Consider the following 17865-nt stretch of genomic DNA (forward strand, 5'->3'; position numbering starts at 1 on the left):
GATTGTTGGTTGTTCCCATACAAATAAGATGTATTGCTGGTGTTGCATATTTTTTTCGAACGATATTAACGTTTGGAATACTTCTGGCTATAACGATTTAAATAATTTATCTGGAGCAATAAAGAGGCACATGAATTCCGGTAAACATATGTGTGCAGTGATTTCTTTTAGCAATTTTGGGAAACAAAGGATCGAGGCCTCTTTGTCGCGACAATTATCAGAAGAAATATCAAAACATAACATGCGTGTTGACAACAATCGTAGTGTTTTTCAGAGGTTAGTCGATATTGTGTGCCATTTAGCACAGCAAGAACTTCCTTTCAGAGGACACGATGAGTCAAACACTTCATTAAATAGGGGCAATTTTTTGGAACTTGTATCGTTGCTATCAAAATATGACGGCGTTCTAGAAAAACATGTTCAAAGCGACAAACCAAGCTCGAGCTATTTGTCTAACAAAATACAAAATGACATTATTCATTCCGTAGCAGACGTGCGCTATGATTAGCTCGCCTCGTCACGCTAGCAGATGCATTTGACCCCGAAGAGTGAAGATTGGACAGTTATTACGAAAACATATCTTTCGGCTTGCCCTACTCCAAAACCCTAGGCACGCTACTGATCATTCGTGATATATTTCTTACCCCCACCCCCCTTCAAAATGATCACATGATTTCTGGACGACCCCTTATTATAACTTAGTACAGTGGAACCTGGATAATTGCAATCTCAAGGGACCGGCCATTTTTTGTCAATTAACCAGGTTTTTCATTTAAGCAGGTCGTGTCAATTAACGAGGTTCAAAAAATCGTTGTGTCAATTATAGAGGTTCTCATTAATAGAGGTTGCATTCTGACAAATTTCTTTTATGGAGGTGCAAATAACCTTTGAAAGTAGATTTACACGCTTACGTTCTGGGTTTTTGGTCTATATATTGCTTATGTCTATACTTGTAATTTTACACTACTTTAATTACTACTTTATTTTCTTATTAATCATTTGGGTTTAAAAAATTCCCGTGAATTGTAGAAGAAAGTTTTATTAGAATGTAAAAAGCATACTTTGTTTTTGATTTAATCAAAAGTATTTCACCTACTACAGGCTGTGATAGATACCCAATAAATAAATTGAATTCGGGATGAAGATATAAATAAAATGATCATTGCTATTAAAATATTGTTTCTGCTGTCTACAACTACATTATTTCAATTACAGAGGTAATAAGTAAGACTCGTTTCAATAATGGAGGTAAAAAGAAGAGCAAAAATAACTGATTTTTTTGCACAGTGTCAATTATAGAGGTCTTAGTTGCGATGTGGTCAATTACAGAGGCAAAATTACGAAAAGCACTAAAATCTAAATTGCAATTATAGAGGTTCCAAAATTTCAATTATAGAGGCCTTTTGGTCTCAAGGGACCGGGACCGGACTTTTGGTTGCAATTATTGAGGTTTTCCATTTATCCAGGTGCCAATTAACCAGGTTTCACTGTATCGACATAACATGACAGGGCACTATTGTCGGCCTTGGCCTTCGACTGTCGAGAAAGGCAGGGTGTTAATAATAATGTTATAGCTCTATCTATTGAGTTTATCGTACAGTTGATGCATTGAGCCATCAAACTAAAGAACGGTTTAGCCGCTAGCTAAAAAGTGACGATGAGATAAATAATATAATAATTAATAACGGACTATTTTTAGGGTTCCTTACCCAAAGGGGACCCTATTACTAAGAGTCCACTGTCCGTTTTTCCGTCCGTCTGTCTGTCACCAGGCTGTCTCTTAAGAAGCGTGATAGCTAGACAATTGAGATTTTCACAGATGATGTATTTCTGTTATAAATGAATAAGATAAATATTTTAGTGGGGCTCTCATATAAAAACGTGATTTTTTGCCGTTTTTGGTATGGAACCCTTCATGCGCGAGTCCGACTCGCACTTGGCAGGTTTTTTTAATAGATTTGTATCTATTGGAGGTAGGTTGTAGGCCCCTTTTATGGCTCCTCTACACGATGGGCCAGCGCCGGCCACTGCAAGGGACGCAGCCATGCGGTAGAATGAGATAGCAATATCACTTGCTCCCTCTAACGCATAAATGCGTCCCTTGCTTTGGCCGGCGTTGGCCCATCGTGTAGAGGAGCCATTAGAGAGAGCTTAACAGTGTATGTGTGATTGTGGTACACCTGCACTACTCGCAAATGCTAATATTTATGTATTTGTCTCATACAATACCTTACTGAACCATTAAACAAAGTGATCGACCCATTGTCTTGTTCGTGATAATTTATCTATGATACCGTGCGCATTAGAGAGCCTACCTCCTTGTGGCGTTTTAACCTCCTAAGGCCCGGCCATACAAATGAAAAATGCTAAATTTGCTACAGAAATTTGAACCTACAATGTAGGATATGGAGTCGATTTTGCGTTGTTCAAAATCTGAACGAGACAAAGCAAAAGCAACTCTGTTCCAATCGAATATGATTTAAATTTCATTGAACTGAATAAGTACTATAGGTAGGACCTTGGGTCTTAATAGGAGGTTAAAAACTTAACCCTTTACTGCATGTAATACAAAAATATTAGTTGAAATTTGAACTTTATAATAGCTGTCAACAGAGTTGACTATATCTCTTCGTATGCGTACATTTAAAATTTCATGCTCTACCACATAGTGTACATAAGCAGCCGTGCGCGATATTCTACCTCGGTCCTTAACTCGGAAATTTAATCTTGATATTAACGCTTCGCGCCAATAATCAGGGCCGGGGCTTTGAAGTATAGGTGCGCCGCGACATCAGTGTAACTCTACGCGACGTCTTTTTCTAACTGTATTCATTAGAGAAGGACGGGTTATCTATCTATCTTATGGGTGTAATACTGTCGCGGCGCTCCTGTAAAGCCCTTGCTACACGGTCGCCGACAAGCCTTCTAACCGTCTGACCTTGGTCTGTCCTTGGTCAGTTTTGGTCAAATTTTGTTGGTAACAACTGTCTACACGGTCCGGGACCGGCCAAGGCCACGCGATCTGGGGGCTTGTCGGCGACCGTGTAGCAAGGGCTTAAGCCTAAGGGCTGATTTAGGCAGCGCGCGAACTCGTATGCGATTTTAATTACATTGAGGACTATTGGTTACATCCAATTCAGCCGACCAATCAAAACCCGCAACGTACTAAAACTCGCATGCGAGTTCTCGCCTTTATTCACGCTCCCTAGGGGTCATCCATTAATTACATCACACGAATTTCTAGGTTTTTTTACCCCTCCCCCCTCCTTGTCACACTTGGTCACATTTGGCAAACCCCTCCCTAGTGTGACGTCACATTTTTTCTACGAAATCGCCAAATCGAATTCAGTAAGTACCTAAGTATTATTAATATTTTATCAAAATATTTTTGACGATATAAATATGTATTAGTAAAATTGTATAACCCAAAATTGCTTAGGAAAGAAAATTAAACGAATAAAAACGATTATCGTTTTAAAAACTTGTTATTTAAATGTACAGCAAATAAAATAATTTAAATAAATTTTCGGTTACTGATGAAGTTAAAGTGACGTCACAAAGTTTGTGTCTCCCCCCTCCCCCATGTCACAATATGTCACATTTTTTTGACCCCCTCCCTCCCCCTAAACGTGTGATGACCCCCTATTGGTTGAACGGTTTTATCCAATAATTAACCAATCGTTAATTGTTGCAGCGTTATACGAGGAGGAGTCAGACAGCGAACTCGGTTCGATGGAGAACCATGGGTCCGTGGTCACGCATCTGCTCTCACAGGTCAAGATCGGAATGGACCTTACCAAGGTATGGTTATAATATTGTTTAACCCTCTTAGGGCCACTTGCACTATCCCACTAACCCGGGATTAACCGGTTAAACTGTTAACCTAAATACTCGTAGTATGTCAAAAATTTACATCTAATATGACAAATGATTATCAACTGCTTGTAAGATTTTGTTAAATCTATGAATAGATGCATATCTAAGTAGAGACGTCACCAGAATTAACTGACTCATTATCACCCTCCTAGCGTCGTCCCAGCATTTGTTGCCACGGCTCATGGGAGCCTGGGATCCGCTTGAAAACTAAGCCCCAGAATTGGCGTAGGCACTAGTTTTTACGAAAGTGACTGCCATCTGACCTTCCAACTCAGAGGGTAAACTAGGCCTTATTGGGATTAGCCCGGTTTCCTCACGATGTTTTCTTTCACCGAAAAGCGACTGGTAAAATAAATATCAAATAATATTTCGTTTGTAAGTTCCGTATAACTCATTGGTAGATTTGTACCTACAAGCCGGGGTTTGAACCCGCGACGTCCGGATTGAAAGTCGCACGCTCTTACCGATAGGCCACCAGCGCTTCAACTAGGCCACCATTCTTCAACTAGGCCACCATCGTTTCGAACAGAATTAACTGACTGATTGACAGAATTGACTGACGGCCGTCAATTTGGTTTGCGTCTAGTATAACCGCACACGGTGTTATCTACACGCGCACTTGTTCTCAGAACAATATAAAAAATGTCTACACCTGACACGGTCTTGTCAGTGTTTTTGTTTTGTTAAAGTGTAAGGCCACTTGCACCAGCCCACTAACCCGGGTTTAAGCGATTAAACCGTTAACCCTGGTAATCATGGCGCAACGATGCAAGTGGCGCTTAGTATAATCAAAAAGAATAGATAGTATAGAGGGGTCCTGTCATTGTAAATTTTGTAGTCACAGTACATTTACCGCATCGACACACGACTAAAACACAAAATGAAAACGTATAAAATTATCAAAAAAATGTATATATATGGATAAATGATTTTATTATTTTTATATCATTTAGATCCATGTTCATTCACTGATATCTATATGTTAAAATTGTTAAATATGAAACGGTGTCGTCACGCCTCTAGCCGAGGATAGGCTAAAGGTGCGTGCGGCATCTATCCGAGAATTACTTTTTCTTGATTTCCGAGGCACGTTTTTTCCTTAGACTTTATTCATCTTATACGAAGTTACATATGTCTTTGGTACCTATAATTCATGTCTTAAATATTTATGTAGCTGCCTACTGACATAGGATAATTTAGGTACTTAATTTTAATTACATGTATAGCGTATCTAGCAAAAGCAAGCAAAAGTTTATCGCCTAATAGAAATTTATAGTAAACTTGTGGTTGCCTCAGAAAATGTTTATTTTCAATTCCGTTTTAGAAAGGTTTTATAAGACGGCAAACGACCGCGCCGGGTCCAATAACAATCGAGAAGTTTCGAAATAATCCTTCAGCGACACTGTTATATTTCTCGAAACTTCGACACTGAATGCACAAAAAACTTGAAACCCGTCAGGCAGTTTTAGTTTTGTTTCAAGTTGTGAACTTTATTCTCGACGAACAGAGTAGTAATGGTAACATTCCATTTCAACTCTTCAACTTCAACACTTCAACTCTTTTGTGGTGCGCGTGCCGCGACCGCTGCAGGGGACCATCGAGTGCGCCGACTTCTGGCCGAAAGGTGTCGTGTTTCGGAGGTTCCGGGGCAAACTGCCGAATCCGACACAAGAGCAGCCGACACAATGGAGCCACGCCGTTTTGTCGTCTAAATAGTGTTTAGTTTTAAGTTTATAAAATACATATGTATGTTAGTCTGTAAGGTATTTGTAATATGGGCCTTGTTGCCTGAATTAAATATCTAAATAAATAATTTCTGACCGCAGCTGCACTACCGGTACTGAACGCGTCGCTGTCATTGTCAATTTGCATAGTAAAATGAACAGTAATGCAGCTGTCGTTGGAAATGGACTGTCACCTTTAGGAGACTTTTGTTAGGGTTGTGTATCTTGAGGTTACTCACACAGAAACACTTCAACATTTTTTTTTACGCAGAATCTATTTTTTTTTCACACCACCTATTCGAAAAAGGGCCTTTACTTCCCCGCTAGGATCAAAGTGGCACTTTTTTTCCCTACTAGGAGGGATCAAAGTTGTACTTTTCTGTTCTAGGACACGATTTTTTCTTTCTTGCAAACTATTTTTTTTTTAAATAATACATATTTTGGAACATAACAATTTCCTCATAGTTGATGTGAAAAGCAGTATGTGTCATTTTGATACCGTGTGACTCACACGATATCAAAATTATTTCGTCTTGGCTTGGGCGTTAACACTTGAATCCCTCATTACGCTCAGGATTCTACTTTAGAATCATCCATCGCTTCATTCAGGATTCAATGTACGCCCTTGACGGAAATATATCATTTTGATCCCTTGTAACACAAACTACTATTATAAACCGTTTTACACAATACAATAAAGTGCAAAAAATCAATCACTGCCAGAAAATCTTGGTAGTACGAGTAGGTCCGTTACATTTATTATATTTTATAAACGTTGTCATTTAGCATAAAGCATAAGGTAATAGGATCAGAAGGATTCTAGTGACAGCCGTCTCCTGGTTTGCTAATTGGCAACAAAAACATCTACAACCTAATCTATCATGTAATTCATCCAATCATTGTCTTTTCCCAAGCATATTAGTGGTTATTGTGTCTTTCGGCGAGCTACCATTTTGTAGGAATAAATATAAAAAGTACTTAATGCTCTTGGGAAATACAGAAAGGCTTTCGTATGTCTGTGATAAATGGTGAATAGTGTTGTTTTTGACAACGTAAAAGATATGCCCGTAGATCAACTAGGGATGAAATCAAACATTAAGTCCAGTCAGCAGCAGAAGTTGCTAAGTGAGCCAGATGTTCAAAATGATCTCGAAGAGACTTTATAGTTAAGAGCGTGTCAAGGTAATTTAAAACACCACCCGCTTAGCAACTTCTGCTGCTGACTGTACCACTAAAAATATAAGCATAATTTGAAGGTTGATGACAAACATCTGTCTAAGCATATTTTAAATGAAATAAAATGTAACTTAAGTTAAATTCGTTTGCCTTCACTGTTTATGAGATACAGACAAAACCAATTTTGATTAACAAAAGCGCGTTTGTTTTCATCATCATTATCGCCACTAATTTTCAATATAGGTATATCTTTATTGAACAAATGCAAATGTGTCTATTCTCTCACAACTTGGCATCAAGACTCTGCTGTCCACCATATGTCTGCAACGCATACTGTCATATTTCGGTCATATCATGCGAAGAGAGGATAGCAAGAGAACACGAGGCCGATCGCCAACACGTTGGTCTGACCAAATAAAGGAAGCCACCGCCTCTTCCAAGCTACATCAAGTAGTGAGGGCTACTTTGGACCGCAACCGATGGAGACAGATTGTTTATTTGAGGGGTTCCAGTGACCACGATCCTCAGTAATGAGGGACCGACCAGAGAGATATCTTTATTAACCGTGCAAATGTTTGGTTTCAGGTCGTCCTCCCCACTTTTATACTAGAAAGGCGATCGTTGCTAGAAATGTACGCGGACTCTTTTGCACATCCCGACCAGTTTGTCAAGTAAGTAGCTATCATTTAAACCCTGTAAATATAAAATATCCCTGTATCTATAAAAGATTACAGGCCGCGTAGCCAAGATGCCAATTGCTTACGCTCCAACTGTCACTGTCGCACTAATATGGAAGAGTGATAGAGAGACATAAAGCTTTTCGCTGTCGAAGCGATAGCGATTGTAACCTTGGCTAGGCCGGCTGGTTCGAGTTCAAAGTTTGTTCCATCCAAAGTCCCCAAATTGAATTTTAACTCCACAGGCAACTAGCCTAGCCCAAGTCAGCTAAAATTTTAACAAAGTACCTACTTATACAGAGGGAAATCACAGGACAATCTGTCCTTGAAAAAAAGGAACGGAACAAAATACTTATTAAGTATTTTTCCTTATGACAAGTTTTATGACTAGTTGCCCGTCATACTAGCTCTAAAATTGTAGGGTCCGACACTTTCAAGTTTTACCACAGAATAAATAATAGTACTAGGTACAGAAGACTCACTCTGTAACAAAACGCATCTGTCACGATCAGCACAGATATGGCCGCTAGGTGGCGACAGCGCCACGCGCGGCTTATGGCAAACCCCAAAATTGGGGTCGCACGGATGTAGTTTTAGCTACCTGTAGCAAAGCGACGAAATCGCGGAGTGAGCCACGCCTGGTTTTACACTGTTTAACTTTCAAGTTCTTTTTAACTCACGTTTCTCCTTTTCCTACCTTAGCGCATAAAGTCAAAAGAACTTAATATATACTAGGTTATACGTGAATATATTAAATTTAGACTTAACCCTTTGTTACATTGTTCCAGGATAGTAGACCAGCCAACGCCCCGCGACCGCATGATCCAAGTGGTCCGGTGGTACCTCAGCTCATACCATGCCGGTCGCAAGTCCCAAGTGGCCAAGAAACCTTACAACCCCATCCTGGGCGAGGTGTTCCGATGCTACTGGGACCTGGACGCTAATGAATCACAACCCCAAGACAAGGTGAGATATAAGACCAGATGACTAGATCCAAGTGGTCTGGTAGTACCTCAGTTCATATCACGCCGGTCGCAAGTCCCAAGTGGCCAAGAAACCTTACAACCCCATCCTGGGCGAGGTGATCCGATGCTACTGGGACCTGGATGCTAATGAATCACAGCTCCAGGACAAGGTTAGATATAAGACTAGATGACTAGATCCAAGTGGTGTACCTCAGCTCATACCACGCCGGTCGCAGGTCCCAAGTGGCCAAGAAACCTTACAACCCAACCTCGGCGAGGTGTTCCGATGCTACTGGGACCTGGACGCTAATGAATCACAACCCTAGGACAAGGTTAGATATAAGACCAGATGGCTAGATCCAAGTGATCCGGTGGTACCTCAGCTCATACCACGCTAGTCGCAGGTCCCAAGTGGCCAAGAAACCTTACAACCCCATCCTGGGCGAGGTGTTCCGATGCTACTGGGACCTGGACGCTAATGAATCACAACCCCAGGACAAGGTTAGATATAAGACCAGATGGCTAGATCCAAGTGGTCCGGTGGTACCTCAGCTCATACCACGCCGGTCGCAAGTCCCAAGTGGCCAAGAAACCTTACAACCCCATCCTGGGGGAGGTGTTCCGATGCTACTGGGACCTGGACGCTAATGAATCACAACCCCAAGACAAGGTGAGATATAAGACCAGATGACTAGATCCAAGTGGTCTGGTAGTACCTCAGTTCATATCACGCCGGTCGCAAGTCCCAAGTGGCCAAGAAACCTTACAACCCCATCCTGGGCGAGGTGATCCGATGCTACTGGGACCTGGATGCTAATGAATCACAGCTCCAGGACAAGGTTAGATATAAGACTAGATGACTAGATCCAAGTGGTGTACCTCAGCTCATACCACGCCGGTCGCAGGTCCCAAGTTGCCAAGAAACCTTACAACCCCATCCTCGGCGAGGTGTTCCGATGCTACTGGGACCTGGACGCTAATGAATCACAACCCCAGGACAAGGTTAGATATAAGACCAGATGGCTAGATCCAAGTGGTCCGGTGGTACCTCAGTTCATATCACGCCGGTCGCGTGCCGATATGCCTAGGAATTTCATAATCGACCACCGACATAAATAAAATTGGCCAAATAAGTGAATTGAACTGTAATATTAATAGATTTCTTCTCCGCAGCTACAAGAAGTCGGCGACGGGCCGGTTCCCTGGTGTACCCCTGAACAGCTATCGTTCGTGGCCGAACAAGTTTCCCACCATCCGCCCATCTCTGCGTTCTACGCAGAACATGTTAACAAACGTATACAGGTTTGTTCCACTTAATAAACCTTAGAATGGCAAAAGTTATAGTAGGTACATATCTAAAGGTTTTTGTGGCAAAGTTTCACGCATTCCATAGGTTTCGCCATTTAAAGAACGTGTGGCAAAGTCCATAGCGCAAGGAACACAAGATACAGTCCATTTCTTGTCAGCGAACAGTGTCAAAAAGTAATGTACATTGAGCTGTAAAAGTTATTAAATATTTATTTAAAGTTTTTTTTTACCTTTTTTATTTACAGTTCGAGGCGTGGGTTTGGACAAAAAGCAAGTTCCTAGGGCTGTCGATCGGTGTCCACAACATCGGCAAGGGTACAGTTACGCTGCTGGACACTGGCGAAGAGTATACGCTCACCTTCCCTAACGGATACGGCAGGTTAGACTTTATAGCGTATTGCGTAAGGTTCACATTAGAACAGCAAGTTCCTAGGGCTGTCGATCGGCGTCCACAACATCGGCAAGGGTACAGTTACTCTGCTAGACACTGGCGAAGAGTATACGCTCACCTTCCCTAACGGATACGGCAGGTTAGACTTTATAGCGTATTGCGTAAGGTTCACATTAGAACAGCAAGTTCCTAGGGCTGTCGATCGGTGTCCACAACATAGGCAAGGGTACAGTTACGCTGCTGGACACTGGCGAAGAGTATACGCTCACCTTCCCTAACGGATACGGCAGGTTAGACTTTATAGCGTATTGCGTAAGATTCACATTAGAAAAGCAAGTTCCTAGGGCTGTCGATCGGTGTCCACAACATCGGCAAGGGTACAGTTACGCTGTTGGACACTGGTGAAGAGTATACGCTCACCTTCCCTAACGGATACGGCAGGTTAGACTTTATAGCGTATTGCGTAAGGTTCACATTAGAACAGCAAGTTCCTAGGGCTGTCGATCGGTGTCCACAACATCGGCAAGGGTACAGTTACCCTGCTAGACACTGGCGAAGAGTATACGCTCACCTTCCCTAACGGATACGGCAGGTTAGACTTTATAGCGTATTGCGTAAGGTTCACATTAGAAAAGCAAGTTCCTAGGGCTGTCGATCGGTGTCCACAACATCGGCAAGGATACAGTTACCCTGCTAGACACTGGCGAAGAGTATACGCTCACCTTCCCTAACGGATACGGCAGGTAAGACTTTATAGCATATTGCGTAAGGTTCACATTAGAAAAGCAAGTTTCTAAGGCTGATGATCAGCGTCCACAACATATATATCTGTACTGTAGATGTCGTTAACAAACAAAGTTAATATGGACTTGCATAATGTCCTGTCAAGGGTATTTACCTTACCCTCTTTCACGGTAAATCAGAACTTTGTACTAAAATACACTTACTTCATGCTTATATAGTTCGTTTTTTTTTAACATTATAAAAATACTACGCGATATTGACGTGTCTTTAATTGATAAAAGCTTTAAAAAAAATTGTGACTAATATGAAAGCAAAAGAATGTAAATAATCGTATATGATTCATAATTGTTACATATCTGCCGTGACTTATTTTTCAAAACTGTTTTTCAATAAAAAGACACGTCAAGATTGTTAACCTTTTTTCTAATGCTAAAAAAACGAACTATAATAATAGACGTTAAAATTACAACCAGTTGTTTTTTAAATATGTTTGCTAGGGTTAGGTTAGGACTCATGACAATATGAAACAGTTGTTCACTCGCTTCACAAAACAACAGTAAAATTACCTTGCTAATAAATTCAAGAAATGGCATGCGGCTTGATCCCACAAATAAAATCTATTTCTCATTTCACAGATCAATACTAACAGTCCCATGGATCGAGCTCGGCGGCTCAGTATGCATAGAGTGCGTACAGACTGGCCACAAGGCAAATGTGGAGTTCCTCACCAAGCCCTTCTACGGAGGCAAGAAACACCGCGTGACGTGCGAAGTGTTCGCCGGGACGGAGAAGAAACCGTACTATTCGGCGCAGGGGGAGTGGAATACTAGGGTGGACGGGCGGTGGACGGAGTCAGGGGTAAGTCTAGTATAGCCTCCTAAGGCCCAAGGTCCTACCTGTAGTGCCTCCTTATTTCGATGAAATTTAATTCCTATTCAATTGACACAGCGTCACTTTTGCTTTGTGTCGTTAAATTTTCCAACAACGCAAAATCAACTCTACCTATTTCCTACACCATACGTTCAAATTTCAGTGGCAAATTTAGAATTTTTCATTTGTATGGCTGATGGGCCTTGGGAGGATATGGATGTATGTAATGAGAACATTCCTTACTAAACTGGGGAGGCAACATAGTGTAACGTATTATATGGCGCAGGGGAAGTGGAATACCACAGGTTACGGACGGTAGACGGAGTTAGGGGTAAGACTATAATGGGTGTCGGTCTAGGCAAACGGTTTTCTACCAAACCTGTGCAAAAAACGCGCCATGGTGTCTATTAACGCTGCGTCAAAAAGAAATAAAAAATTACGAGTCTATTTTTTTTTAAATGATCCCCTACTCACAAACGTTTTCCGTTCCAGCGCAACGAAGTCCTCTTCGAGGTATCAAACATGAAGCCGCGTCGCAAGCGCGTGGCGCCCGTGTCGCGCCAGCAGCCGCACGAGTCGCGCCGCATCTGGCGCCACGTCACCGCCGCGCTCAGGGCGCAGGACTGCGAGCAGGCCACGCTGGCCAAGAGCAGGGTCGAGCAGGCGCAGCGCGACCAGGCCAAACAGAGGGCGGCCAACGGGGACAAGTGGAACACGCAGGTATACTAGCGCAGGACAGAGCAGGCCACGCTGGCCAAGAGCAGGGTCGAGCAGGCGCAGCGCGACCAGGCCAAACAGAGGGCGGCCAACGGGGACAAGTGGAACACGCAGGTATACTAGCGCAGGACAGAGCAGGCCACGCTGGCCAAGAGCAGGGTCGAGCAGGCGCAGCGCGACCAGGCCAAACAGAGGGCGGCCAACGGGGACAAGTGGAACACGCAGGTATACTAGCGCAGGACAGAGCAGGCCACGCTGGCCAAGAGCAGGGTCGAGCAGGCGCAGCGCGACCAGGCCAAACAGAGGGCGGCCAACGGGGACAAGTGGAACACGCAGGTATACTAGCGCAGGACAGAGCAGGCCACGCTGGCCAAGAGCAGGGTCGAGCAGGCGCAGCGCGACCAGGCCAAACAGAGGGCGGCCAACGGGGACAAGTGGAACACGCAGGTATACTAGCGCAGGACAGAGCAGGCCACGCTGGCCAAGAGCAGGGTCGAGCAGGCGCAGCGCGACCAGGCCAAACAGAGGGCGGCCAACGGGGACAAGTGGAACACGCAGGTATACTAGCGCAGGACAGAGCAGGCCACGCTGGCCAAGAGCAGGGTCGAGCAGGCGCAGCGCGACCAGGCCAAACAGAGGGCGGCCAACGGGGACAAGTGGAACACGCAGGTATACTAGCGCAGGACAGAGCAGGCCACGCTGGCCAAGAGCAGGGTCGAGCAGGCGCAGCGCGACCAGGCCAAACAGAGGGCGGCCAACGGGGACAAGTGGAACACGCAGGTATACTAGCGCAGGACAGAGCAGGCCACGCTGGCCAAGAGCAGGGTCGAGCAGGCGCAGCGCGACCAGGCCAAACAGAGGGCGGCCAACGGGGACAAGTGGAACACGCAGGTATACTAGCGCAGGACAGAGCAGGCCACGCTGGCCAAGAGCAGGGTCGAGCAGGCGCAGCGCGACCAGGCCAAACAGAGGGCGGCCAACGGGGACAAGTGGAACACGCAGGTATGTAGCGCAGGACAGAGCAGGCCACGCTGGCCAAGAGCAGGGTCGAGCAGGCGCAGCGCGACCAGGCCAAACAGAGGGCGGCCAACGGGGACAAGTGGAACACGCAGGTATGTAGCGCAGGACAGAGCAGGCCACGCTGGCCAAGAGCAGGGTCGAGCAGGCGCAGCGGGAACAGGCCAAACAGAGGGCGGCCAACGGGGACAAGTGGAACACGCAGGTATGTAGCGCAGGACAGAGCAGGCCACGCTGGCCAAGAGCAGGGTCGAGCAGGCGCAGCGGGAACAGGCTAAACAGAGGGCGGCCAACGGGGACAAGTGGAACACGCAGGTATGTAGCGCAGGACAGAGCAGGCCACGCTGGCCAAGAGCAGGGTCGAGCAGGCGCAGCGCGACCAGGCCAAACAGAGGGCGGCCAACGGGGACAAGTGGAACACGCAGGTATGTAGCGCAGGACAGAGCAGGCCACGCTGGCCAAGAGCAGGGTCGAGCAGGCGCAGCGCGACCAGGCCAAACAGAGGGCGGCCAACGGGGACAAGTGGAACACGCAGGTATGTAGCGCAGGACAGAGCAGGCCACGCTGGCCAAGAGCAGGGTCGAGCAGGCGCAGCGCGACCAGGCCAAACAGAGGGCGGCCAACGGGGACAAGTGGAACACGCAGGTATGTAGCGCAGGACAGAGCAGGCCACGCTGGCCAAGAGCAGGGTCGAGCAGGCGCAGCGCGACCAGGCCAAACAGAGGGCGGCCAACGGGGACAAGTGGAACACGCAGGTATGTAGCGCAGGACACAGCAGGCCACGCTGGCCAAGAGCAGGGTCGAGCAGGCGCAGCGCGACCAGGCCAAACAGAGGGCGGCCAACGGGGACAAGTGGAACACGCAGGTATGTAGCGCAGGACAGAGCAGGCCACGCTGGCCAAGAGCAGGGTCGAGCAGGCGCAGCGCGACCAGGCCAAATAGAGGGCGGCCAACGGGGACAAGTGGAACACGCAGGTATGTAGCGCAGGACAGAGCAGGCCACGCTGGCCAAGAGCAGGGTCGAGCAGGCGCAGCGCGACCAGGCCAAACAGAGGGCGGCCAACGGGGACAAGTGGAACACGCAGGTATGTAGCGCAGGACAGAGCAGGCCACGCTGGCCAAGAGCAGGGTCGAGCAGGCGCAGCGGGAACAGGCCAAACAGAGGGCGGCCAACGGGGACAAGTGGAACACGCAGGTATGTAGCGCAGGACAGAGCAGGCCACGCTGGCCAAGAGCAGGGTCGAGCAGGCGCAGCGGGACCAGGCCAAACAGAGGGCGGCTAACGGAGACAAGTGGAACACGCAGGTACGCTTTAGCAGCTACTGAAGACTTGACTGTAGACGAGACTCTTGACTGCAGACATATGCGTGTAAATGACATGTCACCGCCACAGAGCAGACAAAAAGTTATTAGCCCAAATAGCTTCATGCGGCCGAGGGTGATATTTACACGTGAATGGACGCGTCTTTTTTTGTTAGGACTGGTATAGTTTGTAGATTTCTAACAGGGCCCAGGTACGTACACGTACGTTTACTTGACAATAGACAAAGGATTAGCCTTCGGGGCCTGTTAGAAATCTACAAACTATACGCACTATATCACTACCCTCTGCACGTCACTACAGGATGGGTTTTTTAAAAAGGGGTTATTCAAGTATCCTAAACTTGATCCTGTGCTACTGTTACGTGTTAACGTGGTCCTTTTCTATGCCTATCCATTCCCTTTCTGTCCAGGATCGAAAATTTTGAGGGACCAACTTAGAGGGCACTAGATAAGCCCCAAACGGGCAAAATGTTTTCATACCTTTAGTATGAACTGTGTTAAGTTTTCTAGTATTTATTGTGACACTTTCATTTCAGCTATTCAGTCCAGTGGGGGAGGACGCGTGGGAGTACAACGCGCCGCTACGCAAGCGACGCGAGCGCCGCGACGACAGCGAGCGGTAATGTCGCCACGTCGCCGTCGCGTTGCCGCCGTGTTGCCGTCAGGTTGCCGCCGTGTTGCCAGCACGTTGCTCGGAGACTGGGCCTGTTTCAAGGGCGTTCCACTAGTGTCGTACGAATCATACTCTTTAAAGGTGCTGATAGACTTGAGCATTTACTTGTGATGAGCGTTTGACAAACAATCTGCTTAAAAACTGCGAATGCTCGATGCTGTGGTCGAGTGAATGCTCGAGTCTATCAGCACCTTAATACTTTTAAAGAAGGCAAGATCTTTTGGTCTGAAAATGTTCAATATTTAGGCGATTTGTTTTTGTTGTTCGCAGTGTGTTGGTTTGTTTAACCCAAACTCTGATGACCTGATGGTGAGTTTTCGATGTTCGAGTAAGCTGAAATGTAACCCTTCATGTCAAAAATTTACTATTGAATTAATAACATTGAAATTATAAATGACAGCCCAAATTGTCTAGGGAGTGAACGGGACAAGACATACGAAAGGTTAACACACTCGTTACTTCGGTAATAATAAAAATGGCTTAATATAGTATCATAAAACTAGTTTGATGGATACCAAGAGTGGCCATAGAAACTCTGTAATAAACTAATATAACGGAACCTCATCGAGTTTCGGCGCGTCAGAATCTAAAATATCGTTAGTGATAAAAATCACTTCTAGCATTTTTAAAAGTAAAAGAGTAACGTTAAGTAACTACACTTTTGTAGAATACGTCAGGAATGATATTAGACTATTTATTTATTATTCACATAAAAAAGCCCCCCAACAAAATATATTACGTATTTTTGACTGAGACCGACGTAGTAGTTAGTTTGTTTACATCGAGTAGTTCGTTGTTTATAGGTTATACGGGTTTAGCTGTTCTGATATTTGCCATAATTTTAACGAATTTACCGCCACATTACTTGGTCATCAAGTATTCATGATTTTTAATATACACCAGCCATTCTCAAAGTGTGTTCCGCGGAACCCTAGGGTTCCGCAAAGCCTCTGTTGGGGTTCCGCGAAAATACTTGTAATAATAAGAAAAAAACCAGCTCTTGTATCTGGTCGACAGTGACGAACGAAAATATTTAATTTGGGGTTCCGTCAAATATTTCGCTTTCCAAAAGGGTTCCATCACCAAAAAGTTTGAGAACCGCTGATATACACCAACTGATTGTTATTACATGCCCAATAAAATGTCAAATTAATTCTTGTTTTTATATTCAAGATACTAAAATGACAGTTCGATTACCACAATGGGGTTGGCAACTGTCAAAGGTTTGCATAGATGGCGCCAGCACAGGTTTTTCCTGTCTCTAGTTTTGTTCTGAGATTTGGCTGAAAAAAGCCTGGCACCCAGGCCATAAAATAAAAAAAAAAACAAGAAATTGGGCTAACATTAGTAGCTGGCATATTGAATCCTAACATCCATTTATGATTATGATGCTTAAAGTCACACTTCTACGTCTACATCTAAAACATATTCTACTGATGTTATTATCCGACCAGTAATGTGGCAATTATTTTTTATCTCTATGAACATCTACTGTTATTATACTCTATGAATGAGAATAATGAATAATACTTGTTTTATTGTGCAAAAAAAGCGAAAAATGTTTGTATATTTTCACACAGCGACTAGGTATAAGGTCAATACGGGTAAGTGTGGCATATGGGTAAGTATGGTGTATTTGCTACTTGGTACTCGCGTTTAGTGGTAAAAGTATGAACTCTCAATAAAGTAACCCTTATATTCCACCTGTCCAAAGTCATTGCGTCTCATTCTCTCATTAAGCAACACGTGAGACGCAATACAAATTGGACAGTTGGAATACCATACACACTAATCAATGTGTAAACAGGCCAAATGTGAAGGTCTTACTTACCCGTATTGATCTTACTATTATATAGTCATACAAAGCTGAAATATTTAATAATACTGAAGTTTATAAAAACAATGAATTAGATAAATTAATATGCGCAATGTCATCTCATATTAATCCATCTACAGCTTGGCACAAGAGTAGAAATTAAAAAGTGGCAACTCTGTAGTGTAGTCCCGTTTTCTTATATAAATTGAATGGGACGACACTACAGTGTTGCCACTTTTTAATTTCTACTCTCTTTTGCCAAGCTGTACAAATGACGTGAGGGCCTAGCCAAGATTTCAATCGTACAAAGACAAACTAAAAGAGAAAATGTATCGGAATGACAGATGCTATCCGTACATTAAAGTTTCGATTGACGTTTTCTATCAACGATTGTCATTTTGGCCAGGCCCCTTGGTACTTCACATATGTAATTTTGTACTTGTACTATAAGCCCCCATTCGCACGAGAGCTTTTTCAACGCCCGATAAAGCGCTTGTATCTGTCCGCACTCTAAATTCGATTTAACGATCAAGGCTTAAAGTCTAAAATCCAACAACGCTTGATAAAAAGCTCCACCGCTGTCGTGTG

The 17865-nt window shown here is 44.5% G+C and overlaps 1 protein-coding gene across 1 annotated transcript in view; it reads left to right on the plus strand.

Moving 5' to 3' along the window:
• Positions 1-16338, plus strand: part of LOC134672115 (oxysterol-binding protein-related protein 9) — a 130465-nt gene extending 114127 nt beyond the window's left edge. The window contains exons 10-17 of the mRNA XM_063530029.1: positions 3695-3801; positions 7362-7447; positions 8242-8419; positions 9592-9720; positions 9972-10105; positions 11497-11719; positions 12224-12451; positions 15325-16338. Coding sequence (XP_063386099.1) covers positions 3695-3801; positions 7362-7447; positions 8242-8419; positions 9592-9720; positions 9972-10105; positions 11497-11719; positions 12224-12451; positions 15325-15411 — 1172 coding nt within the window. The 3' untranslated portion in view covers positions 15412-16338. The remainder of the gene's footprint in view (positions 1-3694; positions 3802-7361; positions 7448-8241; positions 8420-9591; positions 9721-9971; positions 10106-11496; positions 11720-12223; positions 12452-15324) is intronic.
• The last annotated feature ends 1527 nt before the right edge of the window (positions 16339-17865 follow it).

This window comes from Cydia fagiglandana, chromosome 16 (genome assembly GCF_963556715.1).
Source record: "Cydia fagiglandana chromosome 16, ilCydFagi1.1, whole genome shotgun sequence".
Taxonomy (NCBI): Eukaryota; Metazoa; Arthropoda; class Insecta; order Lepidoptera; family Tortricidae; genus Cydia; species Cydia fagiglandana.